We start from the raw sequence: 13,831 nt of genomic DNA, 5'->3' as shown, positions 1-13,831 counted from the left end.
AACCGTGACGGTACAAAAAAAAGTCGCAACAAGCCGGCAAGCCGACAAGGCAAAAACCAGCCGGCAGTCGCTGCAAGTACTTACAAAACGCTTAATAAAATGGAGAAAACCCAATGAAGGCTGAATTGCGAACAGACATGTATACATGTACATATATGTATGTATGCCTAGTAGAGAAGGTGGGCGAAGGCATGCATATAAATGTGTGTGAGTCGACAAGACGTATAGTTATGTATTCAAGAAAAACACGACAAAATGCGTGTAATTAGATAAAATAAAATGTAAAGTTTGTAAGATACGCTTTGACGCGTCACGAGCAGTCGCTGGCAGTGGCGTGAAGTAGCGTCGGACAAAGCGATGGATAGTGAACAAGAACACGCCTTCGCCTTCAACTTTCGCACAAGCGCAAAGACAAATGTACCTACAACAAATATACAAGTATGAACATATACATGTAGGTTGGGATGTACATCTGTGTGCTTGAAAGCTCTATAATAAATATATGGTATATATGTATGTATGTGCCATTTGTGTATGTTATCGCAAAAGTATGTAGGCTTGTATACTTTTGCATATTATGTAAATACATATATACTTATATATGTAATAAATATGCATTTAATAATGTTTGCATTCAATGTAGTTAGGGTCGATCATATATTTGTAGAGATTTTTACTAATTTTTTTTAGGATTTTTTTTATAATCAGTCACCACTTCTCGCAATGTCAAAAAATGACAAGAACAAAAATCAATTTTCACGGGAGCATTTCTTATAGAATGAAAGGGTACAAAATATCTTTATTTAAATTTTGATTGGTGATTATGTATCGCAGCTATATCTAATAGTGCTTCAATCTGAACAATTTCTTCAGAGATTATAGCCGTGTCTTTAGCAATAACTTATCCCAAATTTCGTGAAGATATCACGTCACATAAAAAAGTTGTTCATACAAGGACTCGATTTCTAACGTTCACTTTGTATGGCATGGTATGGTTCTTCGAACGTTACACTGCTGCTTTGAAAAATAACTTATGCCAAATTTCGTGAAGATACCTCGTCAAATAAAAAAGCTTTCCATACATGAACTTCATTTTGATCGGTCAGTTTGTATGGCAGCTACATCCTACAATGGCCTTATATCAGTGATTTAGGCAAAAACACAACTTCCTGATTAAAGAAAAATCATGTGCAAAATTTCAGATCGATATCTCAAAAACTGAGGTACTAGTTTGCGTATATACAAAGGAACAGGCAGACTGACATGGCAAAATCGACTCAGTTCGTCAGGCTGATCATTTATTTTCAGGATATAGACTTAAACGAAAACGGTTACCCAGTTGAATTTAATACTATGTGGCTTATACTGTTTCTATTTTCTCTTGAACTGATTATACCAGTATATTTGACTTATGCCAGTTGTTTGTTCGATTCGTCACTCACAAAATTTTGTGAAATTAAATAGTGTATTTGCTATGTTTTTGAATAATAGAGCTTTTAAGCTAAAACTACTTGAGTTAGTAAGAAATCAATGCTGTAATTCAATATCTAAAACTTGAAGTAAGCACAACCCTAATGTGGTCAATTTTGCTATAGTGCATATATATTTATGGTCATTTTGCAATTTGATTTGTTGCGGAGGCTTATCGCAAAAAATAGTAAAAACCGACGAATGGCAAAGCCAAAGTTGTATGAAGAACAGCAAATAATCAACAAGCTGGAAATAACAACAACTACCGAATGCCGATATGACTTCGCAGATGTACATATATATTGTACTCAATACCTGTATAGGTTTGTAATACAAGTATGTATGTGAATGTGTGTAGCTCTGTAATAAACTCGTTACAGATTTTTTTTTATTTTTTTTCTTTAGAAAAAATAGATTAAAATACTAAATCCGGAAATGTATGAACAATATTTTAGAAAGAAAGCTAAAAACACAGATTAATTTTATAACATAATTTGATTTTATAACTGCAATAATACATTTAATATTAAAGTCATAAAAAAAAAGAAAATAATAAAGGTGTTAATAAATATAATAATAATAAAATAATTTGTTTTTTATTAAAATAATAACTTTGATCAGCATTACAATTCAAATATACTTTATCTTCTCAAATTTATTTTTTTTTGTGTTTTAGAAACTTTGTTTTTAATTACCCCACTCTCTCGATACTTTTTTATAAAATTTTACCTACCACACAAAAAAAAAATTCGCAAAAGAAGTAAATTCACCCGCTCAATACATTTAGCTATGACCGACCCATATGTTAACTCTTTTTACTCCATTTGCTTTTCATTTTCTACTACGACCTCCAAAAATGTCGATAAAGTTAGTCACTCTTTTATTTAACAGCTACCATACCAACTGCAGTGTATCAAAGTTCCCTGTAATAGAGCACTTTTCAGCATAAACGCTACCACAAACCATGTTAACCGCAGGCAAACTCTGTGTAGTGGCCCAAAAAAGAGTGTACTCATCATCGTACTTTGCTTCTCTTGAGGATTTACACACGTTTTGCTGTTAAAGAGTTCATTTACTAACACAGATACGTGCTATTTCTCATTTAGTTGAGTATATGAGTGACATAATGATTTGCATACGTTGCACGGAGTTTTTAAAGTATATATAACGGTGAAACCCCCACTGAACATTATACAGGGAAGCTATAAGAGTTTTATCTTATAAATTGTGTTTTGGGTATTTTGTTTCCATTACCTAAATGTCAACACGGGTTTGTTGTCTATTTTGATGTTTAGCATTAAACTCCGAGCTTATAATAAACCCTGAAATTTTAACAGACAGTAGTTATTTATAAGCATATTTGATTGTTTTATGTAAACAACATATTTTGCCATAAACTCGAGTTGATTTTGCTTTGTAGTGTTTAGCATTAAACTTTAGTCATAAACTCTGAGTTTACCATAAGAAAAAAATTTACTTTGACGTGCCGTTAACACCATTTGTTTGTATTAATAAACATGTAACTTTTTCCAAATGAAAATTTGGAACTCGCGCTGAAAAAATCTGGCCACACTGTTAGCTGTTTTGAGTCCACACCACTATATAAACTCTGAGTTTATTACACTCTTCAATGAGAATACTCTATAAATACCATATACATATTTGATTGGTATTTTCTGACAATTTTACCAAATTTTCTAAAATTTAACAATATTCGAAAAAAATATCACAAAATTCGAAAATTGAAATTAACTATATTTTTATATATTAATTTAAATATTTAATTTTACCAAAATGCTAATCTAACATATCTACAAAATTATGTAAATACAAAAATTATTAAAAGTGTCGAATTATTTGTAAAAATGTAAAACAAAAATCGAAAATTAAAAAAAACTTAAATATTTATTATTACCAAAATGCTGCCCTCCATACTCCATGCTCGTATCTTCAACATGATAAATGCTGCAACCCTATACTCGTATTCACACAAAACAGCCAAAAATGATACCAAAAAAAAAAAACATCGCATTCATCTGCTCGCTTCACTTGTGGATACAGAAATACGCCACCATACGCTCAAATTCCCATTATGACCACAATGGCAGTATCGTCTATATGCGCTAGTGGCCAACACATTCACCACCAAATGCCGGAAATACAAGTACGCGCTTCCCATAACCCCCCTTACCACACCACTCCCAACAACTACTACTACCCACAAGCACCCACCAACCCCCGTATTCCACGCGCAATGCGTTCCAGCTGCAGCAACATGAAACCACTGTAAGTTACCACCGCTCCCCCTCAAAAGTACGCGTACAAGCAAAAGCAGTCAGCATGGCTGCCGCTAACGGGAAAAGTTCTTAAAAATAAAAATTTTGCAAAAAAAAAATGGCGAGCAACTGTTGCGGCTGCGGTGTTTATGCAGTTGTGTTGTTGCTTTTTATTGTTGCGCACCGTGTGCTAAGGGTTGTCAGCCTCCTTCCACCTGTCTTCGCCAGTCGGCCAGTCGCTTAGCCAGGCAGTCAGTCTGTTTAACAAATGCGTACAAATATGGGGTCGACATACTTTGAGTAGGCGCATCGGTGCTGCACGGAGCGCCAATAACAGTAACAACAACAGCAACAATAATTAAGGTAGTAATAACTACCATTTGAGAGCATAATATAGTAGCAACAACAATTTCTACTTTGTATTTTTTTTTTGGTATAATCCCTTATCCTTTGCTTTTAGTGTCGGTTCCACGCACGCACTGCGCAGAATCCATCATGGATTTGTTGTTTTTGTAGTTACAAGCATGCGAATTATGCGATATACATATATAGAGATAGGTACATATATATGTACTTACCGGCCAAACAACGAATGCCAACAACTAACGTACAATTATAGCCAAGTTGCAAAAGACGATGCCATTGCCGATGCTTGCCGACGGTCAGTCACGCATAGCTGTTATTCGGGTCGTGTATCTAACAGATACAGTTACATGTGGGGCGAGAAAAATCATATTAAAGCAATTGAAAAGGAAAATTTTACAATTTGTAATTTTTTCCGCGATATAAAAGAGTGAAAAGAAGTGAAAAAGACGAAAGAAGAACCGTGCTGTTTTGAAAAATCTAACGGTTGTTTAAAAAATGTGAAAATTAAAGTGGTGTTTAAGCAAAGTTTGTGTGCTTATAGAAGGGAGTGTGGCTAGCTTTGTGAGTAAATGTTGAACGCGAAAGAATTGTAGGTAATTGAAAATGCAAAACTAGCGAATTAAAACACAATTTAAAATATATAATTTAATTTGTTCCTTTTATTTAATAATTATTGTTTATTAAAACTTATATAAATAATTTATTTATTACATAGAATTTAACATTCATTACATTGATGTGACTTTAACCTGGTGATGGTGATTTTGGGCCATTATTAGCTGAGCATCGATTATAAAGAAAGATAATTGTTTTCACTAAAAAAATTATGTTATTGAATAAAGATTAATTAAAATTCTATCTAGCATAATACAGCTGCTGAGGTCATAAACTATTGTTGTCATTATTTTATTAGAATTATTTCCACAACTCAGTGGTGTTTAATATATAATATAATTGAAAATTTGTGCTTTCTTTAATAAAATATAGTTTTCACCAAAAAAAAAACGTGAATGAGAAAGCAATGCATGGTTTACTGTTTCTCACTCATATAATTGTTTTTCTCAAATATGTCTAACCCTCTCATTAACATATGATTGGCTTCACTTTTATCCAGAAACTGCTGCCAGAAACCTTGAGACCTAATATTTACCAAAAATGTATACCCATAAGCTATTTGAAGGAGAGGCATCCTTAAGAAATCGCTTTCAGCTATACATACCTTTACCATGAGAGAACCCATAATTTCCAAAAATATAATACAGGCAAATTATTGTTATGAAAAACTTCCTCAAAATCCATTGTTTGAATTGTTTCAAGACGCCGAGAAATATTTACGGCAGTGATAGCTAAACCTTCGTCTAAAAGCTAATGTTCGAGCTCGCGTGCTCAAATAATAATATGTATACTCTGGTTGAGAGGCAAACGGTAAATTTTTTGACAATGCTTAACGCCTCTGATAAGTTTGATGATATACACCTGTTATATATAATATTATGAATCCCTTTAGGCAACCGTTGTGATAGACATTGAAGGCAACAGGGGGAGATCGGGGACAATTCCTCCCGGGCTCGCAGTTCTCAGCAGCGCCCGGTTGCTCTGACTGACTTCAAAGCAATTACTCGAGGCTCCGGATATTCAAGCTATGAAGGAAAATAACCCAATTGTTAGAGCCACAGACACAGAGTAACTTTCCATACATTTTGTCGACGATTTTCGGTTTTTAGATGGGTTCAATTATGCAGGTTCGGACGTATCGTATATTTTTCTAGAAAATATTCGCATACTCTACATTATCTCAACGCGACGTACCGCCGTGACATCTGTTTGCTGACTAAACTATGTAGGCCTAACTTTTAATATTTATTATAAGTAATTGTTTACTTATCAAACCGTATATGTATGTTATATAATAATTGTAATAAATTTATAATGCTAACAAAATCTGCAAAATTATAACGGAGAACAAAAATAATAATAACAACAACAACAAAGCAAAAGCCTCAACCATAGCGGCAAAGATCCAACCAATGCGCCAATACTTGCACTCGTCCACTCACAAGCGCGAATAGGCACACATACATACAAATATACAACAACAAATACAAAGTGCACAAAAGCAGAATGGAGGGCCGTAACTTTGCGCTGCCAACAGCTACAAAAACAACGCAAACCACAACACACACACTCGAATACCCTAAGCGCGCACACACACCTTTAAAAAGAAGAATAAGACATAAAATATATATATATATATATATTCGTACACTCAAGACCACAGATATTCATCCATTCACGCACCGTTTGACATCGCACCGCAACCATACACTGGCTTGGCAGTCACCCTTTGCTCCCCTTTTCCACTTCCCCCACACACACTTTGCGCCATGCTACTCGCCTTTTCGGTCTACTCGCTGCGCTTGTTGTTACTGCCTTCGCGCGTTGTTGTTGTGCGTTTGCGTTTTTTGCTCTTTGTGTTTGTGAGGGAAAAAATCTTGTCTGCTCCGCCTTCATAAATAATTCATGGAATCAGAAAACGCGCAATAAAACAGAAAAAAGCAGAAATAAACGAAAAAGAAAAGAAAAATCAAAAGCGACAAACGCCAGTTGTAGAGATACTCACTCAAGAAGGTAGACACTTGCGCACGCACACACACTTATACACACGTATATATATATTGTAGTATAAGCACTTGCTCTCCACTAGTTCGGCCGATAGGGCAGTTGATTACACATGGCAACCCTGTGGCTGCTCGCGAAGAAGCTGTGGCAGTTTAGCAAATGTGAAAAAACAAAATAAATTACAAAAACAAAAATATATACAGAAGTGGTAGCGTCAGTAATATCTGATTTACTATCTACTAATATGAAACTATAAAAAATGTATATGCGTCAGCAATAAATTTGTTGATAATTTTTAAAATATTTTCTTTTATTATTTTTAGTTTAGGGGTGTATAAAGAAAGCGCTAATGATTTATTAATACAAAAGATGAAGCATATTTTCGCATTGAAATACCAAAATATGCTTTAAAGAGCATAATGGATAATGGATCTTTATTGTTTTCAATTACTGCTAATTGAAACAAAATTAAGTGATCCATTTGCTTAGTCATACTTAAATTCTAAATAATAGCATATATGTATTTCTGATTTATAATCAAATATATAATATATTGTATATTACTAATTCAAACAAATTCACAATGAACATACAAGCATAAGAGGCATTTCCGGCAGCCTCTAAATTGACTCAATTAGTATTTTTTAGCACTGACAATTTTATAAAAATTAAAAGTGTTTTAAAGTACTGTCTAAAAACTCTTCTTAATATACAGTCTTAAGGGGAAAGCCCAGTCTAAGGCTATCAAAAAAGGCCTAACTTTGACAACTTGTTAAGTAAGTAAGGAAAAATTAATTGAATTTCTTTAGTTCAGGCTTTATTAATCATGCTTGGAAATCAGTAAAAATAAGTAAAAAACATTATTCATACAGCTTTAATATCCACTTACTTTAGCGTAAAAGGGTATAAAATGATCTTTATATCGATTTTGATGTGTCACTTTGAATGACAGCGATAAGCTAGAGTGATCTTATATGAATTATATATTTGGACATTATAGCGCTGTTTTCGACAATAATCCATGTTAAATTTCGTGAGAATATCCCGTCAAATAAAAAAGCCAATAACTTGATTTGGAACGTTCACTTTGTATGACAGCCATATCCTATAGTGGACCGATATCGGCAATTCTAGTAAATGAACAGTTTCTTTGGGAGAAAAGGACGTGTGCAAAATATCAGTTCGTTATTTAAAAATCCACCAATTTCCGTACATAGACACACTCACAGACAGGCAGACTGACTGACATGGCTAAATCGATTCACTTTGTAATGCTGATCATTGATATATATATTTTATAAATTCTCAAACATATCTTTTTGGTTGCTACAAACTTCGTGGCAAACTTAATATACCCTGTTCAAGGCATAAAAACGAGCTTAAAGTTTGACGTGCTGAAGCTAACTAACCCGAATGCTTCGACACTACAGCGGATTGAACAACAAACATTTTTTCCCGCTATTCAATTGTTTCTAGGCCTTTAAAATGCATTTTAATATATTTTTTTAAATCATAGGCTAGCCTTAACTTTAATAAAATGATAACCTTATTCTTTTAAACATTTTATTAAAAACTTCTCTTAAATTTCTATCAATTTTTGATACTTTTTATTTCATGTTCTAATTATATACCTCAGACACATTTTTTAACATTTTAATATTTTTTTAAATTTAATTTAAATTACTACCATTCTCGTTATTAATATATTAAAAATTTAATTTTTAACTTAATTGGTGGAAATTAGCAAAACAAAGATGGTGCTGTATAAAAAAAAACTGTAAATGATTAATTATTTTGCTTTTAACAATTTTTTGACTTTTTAAAATTCAAATATAAAAAAAAATTTATTTGTATTAAAATGGCTATGCCAAAAGTGTAAGTTTATGTGAAACAAAATAAATACTTCTTGCACTAAAACTAATTTAATTTTGAATTTATTTAGAAACATTAATTTTTTTATCGACATACCTACATACCAAATTTAGTGTTTCCAATATTTGAAAATTTGTATATGTATACAAACAAAAAATATTATAACTTTATATTATTTTATAAATATAAATTATAAAATAATAAAAATCGGCAAAATAAATTAACTTGAGATTTTATTAAATATTATATTATTTCCTACTAGAAAAATGTATATAAGTTAACTGCTACGTTTTTTTTCCATCTACATACCAATAAAGGTGCAACTGTTTTCTAAATTACAAAAAATTTTAGTACAAAATCTGGTTCTAAACTGCTCACAAAATATATTCAACACTTAATGCATACCCTTTTACCCTTTAACATTAAATATCCGCCAGGCTTAAAGCGCAAATAATACGAATACCGAGAAATGAAAATGCAACTATACACAAATTCGTTAGCAACAACATATTTTCAGAGATAAAAAATACAGAGCCAAAAGAAAATTACCAAAAAAATTCAAGATTTCCAACAGTTAAATGAAGGAAAGAACTTTTGCTTGCCTCGCTGGCAATTCGGCCGGATAAAACGGCATTTAAAAGCATTTAAGACGCAGGCAAAAAAAACTTGCAACACGACATGTCGAAGTTTTTGTGCCGTTACACCAACTCACACTTGTGCCAAAATGCCTTACGCAGAAAGTATAGCAAAAGTCCTTATACCAAATCGCTTTTATACTCGCACTTACATATTTACAAAAAAAAAACAAAAAAAAAAAACAAATCAAAAAACTTGTATTTCCATTCAGCTTAAGCAGCAAAGAGTCCGTCAACTTTGTTAATCTGTCGTGCTCTCCTTCTTTGCTACACTTTTATGCACCTTCTGCTGCGATTCTAAATATCTGCAGATTCTTCGTTTTGTACATTTTCCGCCATTTTGGTAAATATATATGTATATATATATAACATATATACAAGCTCGCTATGTGCTGCATTGATTTTTTTGCACAACGCACATATACACACTCATGCACTTATATTTTTGCCACTATTCCCTTTCGTAATTTCACCACCTATCCACCGGGACGTATACTTAACTTTCTTGCATTCCCTCGACAAACTAGTAACTGCTCCGCATTTTACAACTTTTGTGCTTCGACACACGCATCCAAGTGTATTTAGATATGTATATATGTATTCATATATATCTTTATTTTTATTTAAACTTTTTTTCTCTTAGAAGTGTGTGTGTATGTATTTATGCGCGCTTCTACCACACTTTTGCAAGTTTGTCTTCATTTAGTTCCTGTCGTTTGTTTTTTTTTTTGTGTGTGGGGAGTGTCAGGCAAGGTAAGTTGTAAAAAATTGCAAGCTCACAAAGCTAGTAAAAAAAGTTCCACTAAAAGAACGTTAAATGTGCGTAATAACGTTGAAGTTTTCATTTCGTTTATTATGAAGGATGGCACATTCCACTTGCCAAGTCCCCCGGGCGGCACTACAACGCACGTCTGGTACTCTTTTGTGTGTGTGTGCATAATTTTACTTTAATAGAAATTTAAGTTTTGCAAGGAAGTAACGTTTTATGGCAAACTGGGGAAAACTTAAGGCGCTGGCATACATATACTAATGAGCAGTAGGGTGGTTCATTAAAAATCAAATTAAATTTTTTTTAATGTAACGCGTTAAATTAGTGCCACTGTAGATACAAATTTTATTTATTGATTTTTATGCTGTTAGGGTGTGATAAACAGGTTAGATTACGAAGTTATAAATATTAAACAAAAAATCAAAGTTTCTACTCGATACAAAAATTCGTATGTAAAGCTTCGATAAGTCGTAGTATCGATTCCGAGCATAAAAAAAAATAAATGATTTATATTTCACGTGTATTCATAAATAAATCTAAATTTCTTTCCTGGTGTAACCCCACTTTATAATATTTAATCTTCAATCTTAAAGAAAACCCTTATGTAATAACTTCGACCATAGTATTGTACTTAGTAGCTGAAGTTTAAAAAATGTGTTTTCAAAAAATTATTCAATTTAATTTCAAATTTCGACAATTAAGGCACGCTAGTATTAGTTAACAAATAATGAATTATGTTTATTATTTTCTAAAAGGTCTTTGAAATTACTCTTTGTATTAAAATTTTGTTTTTTAATTTTTTAAAATTAAACTTCAATTAAACTCAAACAAAAAATGGTTAAAAAATTTTTAAAACTTTTTGGTCTAAAAATTTCTTTCCTCAAAATTCAAGTAAACTAATTTCTTTTTTTTGTACAGTAGCTAAAGTTTAAAAAAACTGCCGTCAAGAAACTTTAACGCGACAATCAAGGCCTACCCTAATAATTTTTCTTTAATTTTTAAGAATTTACAATTATTAATTTTTGTTTATTATGTTCAAGAAAGTCTTTGAAATTGCTTTTTAAAAATTTTTAAGAATTTTTTTTCCAATTTTTAAAAATAAAATAAATAAAAAGTTGATTAAAAAATGTTGGACAAAAACTATTTTTTCCTCAAAATTCAAGTAAAATAATTAGTGTGTTGTACATTTTATACGGTTTTTAATATTTTTAAAGAATTCAGGTTATTGAATTTTCAAACATACAACAAGAAAAATGTGTATTTCAACTATTTGCTTCAATCAAATGGAGAATTTTTTATATTTGGACTCTTTCTGCGGTGTCCAAATGTAAATTAATGGATGTATGTATGTATATATTTTTCTATGCAAATATGTGTGTACTAATATATTTCCATATATTAAAATTTTTTTATTTGCCTTTTCTTCCTATAATACCATAATATTTGTTTGAAAAATTTTATAAATTCAAAGTTTAATTTTGCGGCAGAAATAATTTATAATTCATAAATATTGAATACGTCGAAAATTTATGATATTATGCTAAACCGATTTTTTACAGCAAAATAAAGTGAAAAGAAAATTATAAATATGGCAAAATTAAGTATAAAAAACTGGAAAAAGTTAGCTGAGTTTCAAAAGTAAGCAGATTAAAAAATTTTTTGAAAAAAAAATCATAACGAAATTAATTACGAAAACCGCAGAGCAAAATTTTTTAAATTGTTAACTTTTTGAGTGTTTGAATTTGAGTTAAATCGTATAAATAAATAGAATTCATTTTAATTGATGCAAACTGAAAGAGTATAAGCCGATTATATTGATACATATTTTTTGCGTTTTGAAAAGAATCAAAAATAAATTTTAAAACTTTACTTTGTAAAAGCACTATATGTCAATATATAAATCTGCACAAATGGAAAAGATTATAAATATTCGTTTAAAGTCAATGCTCGGCAAGGTTACGAAGTTTTAATTCAAAAATTTGATAATAAGAATAATATTTTCATTTTTTAATCCAAGATATTTGGGATTAAAAATTGAAAATTGAAAATATTACTTTTTGATTTTAATAAACGCGAAAAAATGTTAATTCTAAAGCAAATTAATTAATTCTTTTATATTTCTGCTGAAAATTAAAATGTTTCTTTTTTATTCTTCAAAAATAAATTTAATTTTTAATCCGGGTTTTGGGACAAAATTTTTTTTTTAGTTTTTAATCCGGTATGCGGAGTTAAATTTTTTTTTTAATCCCGTAATTGGGATTACCAAATAAAAAAATTTGGATTCAAATGTTAATTCCATTATTTTTTAAAGCATTATTTGCAAGCCTCATGCAAAACAAAAAAAATGTATTTTCTAGGTAATGTATTACACCGGTCAACATAAAAAAAAATTTTTGTTTTTGGTTTCTGTTTTCGTGCTCAAATTCTGATTCTAGACACTGAAAATACTGGAATTTTTATTTTTAGCTCTTAAAGTTTGCTTTTGCCTGATACGAATGAGCCTGATATGCGCCTACGAACATAAAGAAAAACGAAAAAACTTCTACAAAATCAAAATTTTAATTTAAACAAGAAAAAACGTTAACTTCGGTTGCGTCGAAGCTATAATACCCTTCACAAAAACAAAGGCCCCTTACAAGAACTTGATTCCGAACGTTCAATTTGTATGGCAGCTATATGATATAGTGATCTGATCTCACCAATTTCTGTGGAGAATAATTTGTTGCCTTAAGCAATAACTCGTGCCTAATTTCGTGAAGATACCTCGTCAAATAAAAAAATGTTCCATGCAAGCACTTTACTCCGATCGTTCAGTTAATATGGCAGCTATATGCTATAGTCATCCGATCCATACATATTCTTCGGAGATTAGATTAATGGTTTAAATAATAATACATGCCAAGTTTCGTGAAGATACCTCGTCAAATGAAAGAGTTTTCCATACAAGCACTTCATTCCGATTTTGAATTTGCGAGTATTATTAACTTTTTAATAACTTAATTTTTAATAAAAAAATGTTTATTCTTTTTTACAGAAAAACAACGCTTATCCCTTTGCGTGGGCTGTGGCGGTCAAATTCACGATCAGTACATTTTGCGTGTTGCCCCCGATCTGGAATGGCATGCGGCATGCCTCAAGTGTCAGGAATGCCGACAATTTCTGGACGAAAGCTGTACGTGTTTTGTGCGTGACGGCAAGACGTACTGTAAACGTGATTATGTTAGGTGAGTACCACAAGCAGATACATATATACTTATATAATAAGCAAGTATGCAATGACACAAGTATTTGTATAAAAATTAATAAAAGATTTAACAATGTCAATAAAAAACTGTGTTATATAAAAAAAAAGTAAAATAAAAACAAATAAAAATGTATAAAAAAGTATAAAAAAGCAAAGCAAATTTGAAGAGTTATATACATATAATATATATACTAGTATATTGTATATATATCAATACACACTTTAGTGTGAACTTTGCCTCAAAAAATTTATTTTTACTCCTAAACACGCTTATGCTTATTTATCTATAAGTAGGTGTAGTTGCTTTGCCATGAACTACGTGGCTTTGTGTTAATATACTTATATCAAAATAAATTTTGTACATTTTTGTTGTTATTATAGCAATTAGTTACAATAGCTTTCGCAAAATAACCGCATAGCAACTATGAAATCCATCCTTATGAAAATTAAACTGTCAGGCACTTTACACACGCGCTTGCGTATTTTTGGCGTTGCCACACGTATATTTTCATGACTATTTATAGATCTCGAAAGTCATGATGTGCTTTAAACTAATTTAATATGATCTACTTACATACAA

The 13,831-nt window shown here is 31.2% G+C and overlaps 1 protein-coding gene across 1 annotated transcript in view; it reads left to right on the top strand.

Annotated features, from left to right (window-relative positions):
- The window catches only part of tup (LIM1_Isl and LIM2_Isl domain-containing protein tup), a 73,614-nt gene that overhangs the window by 43,761 nt on the left and 16,022 nt on the right, over window positions 1-13,831 (top strand). The window contains exon 2 of the mRNA XM_014231947.3: window positions 13,042-13,231. Coding sequence (XP_014087422.2) covers window positions 13,042-13,231 — 190 coding nt within the window. The remainder of the gene's footprint in view (window positions 1-13,041; window positions 13,232-13,831) is intronic.

The sequence above is a fragment of the Bactrocera oleae genome, chromosome 3, assembly GCF_042242935.1.
Source record: "Bactrocera oleae isolate idBacOlea1 chromosome 3, idBacOlea1, whole genome shotgun sequence".
In the NCBI taxonomy this organism is placed as follows: Eukaryota; Metazoa; Arthropoda; class Insecta; order Diptera; family Tephritidae; genus Bactrocera; species Bactrocera oleae.
The sequence above is the reverse complement of the archived record's forward strand: the minus strand, read 5'-3'. Positions and strand labels throughout refer to the sequence as shown.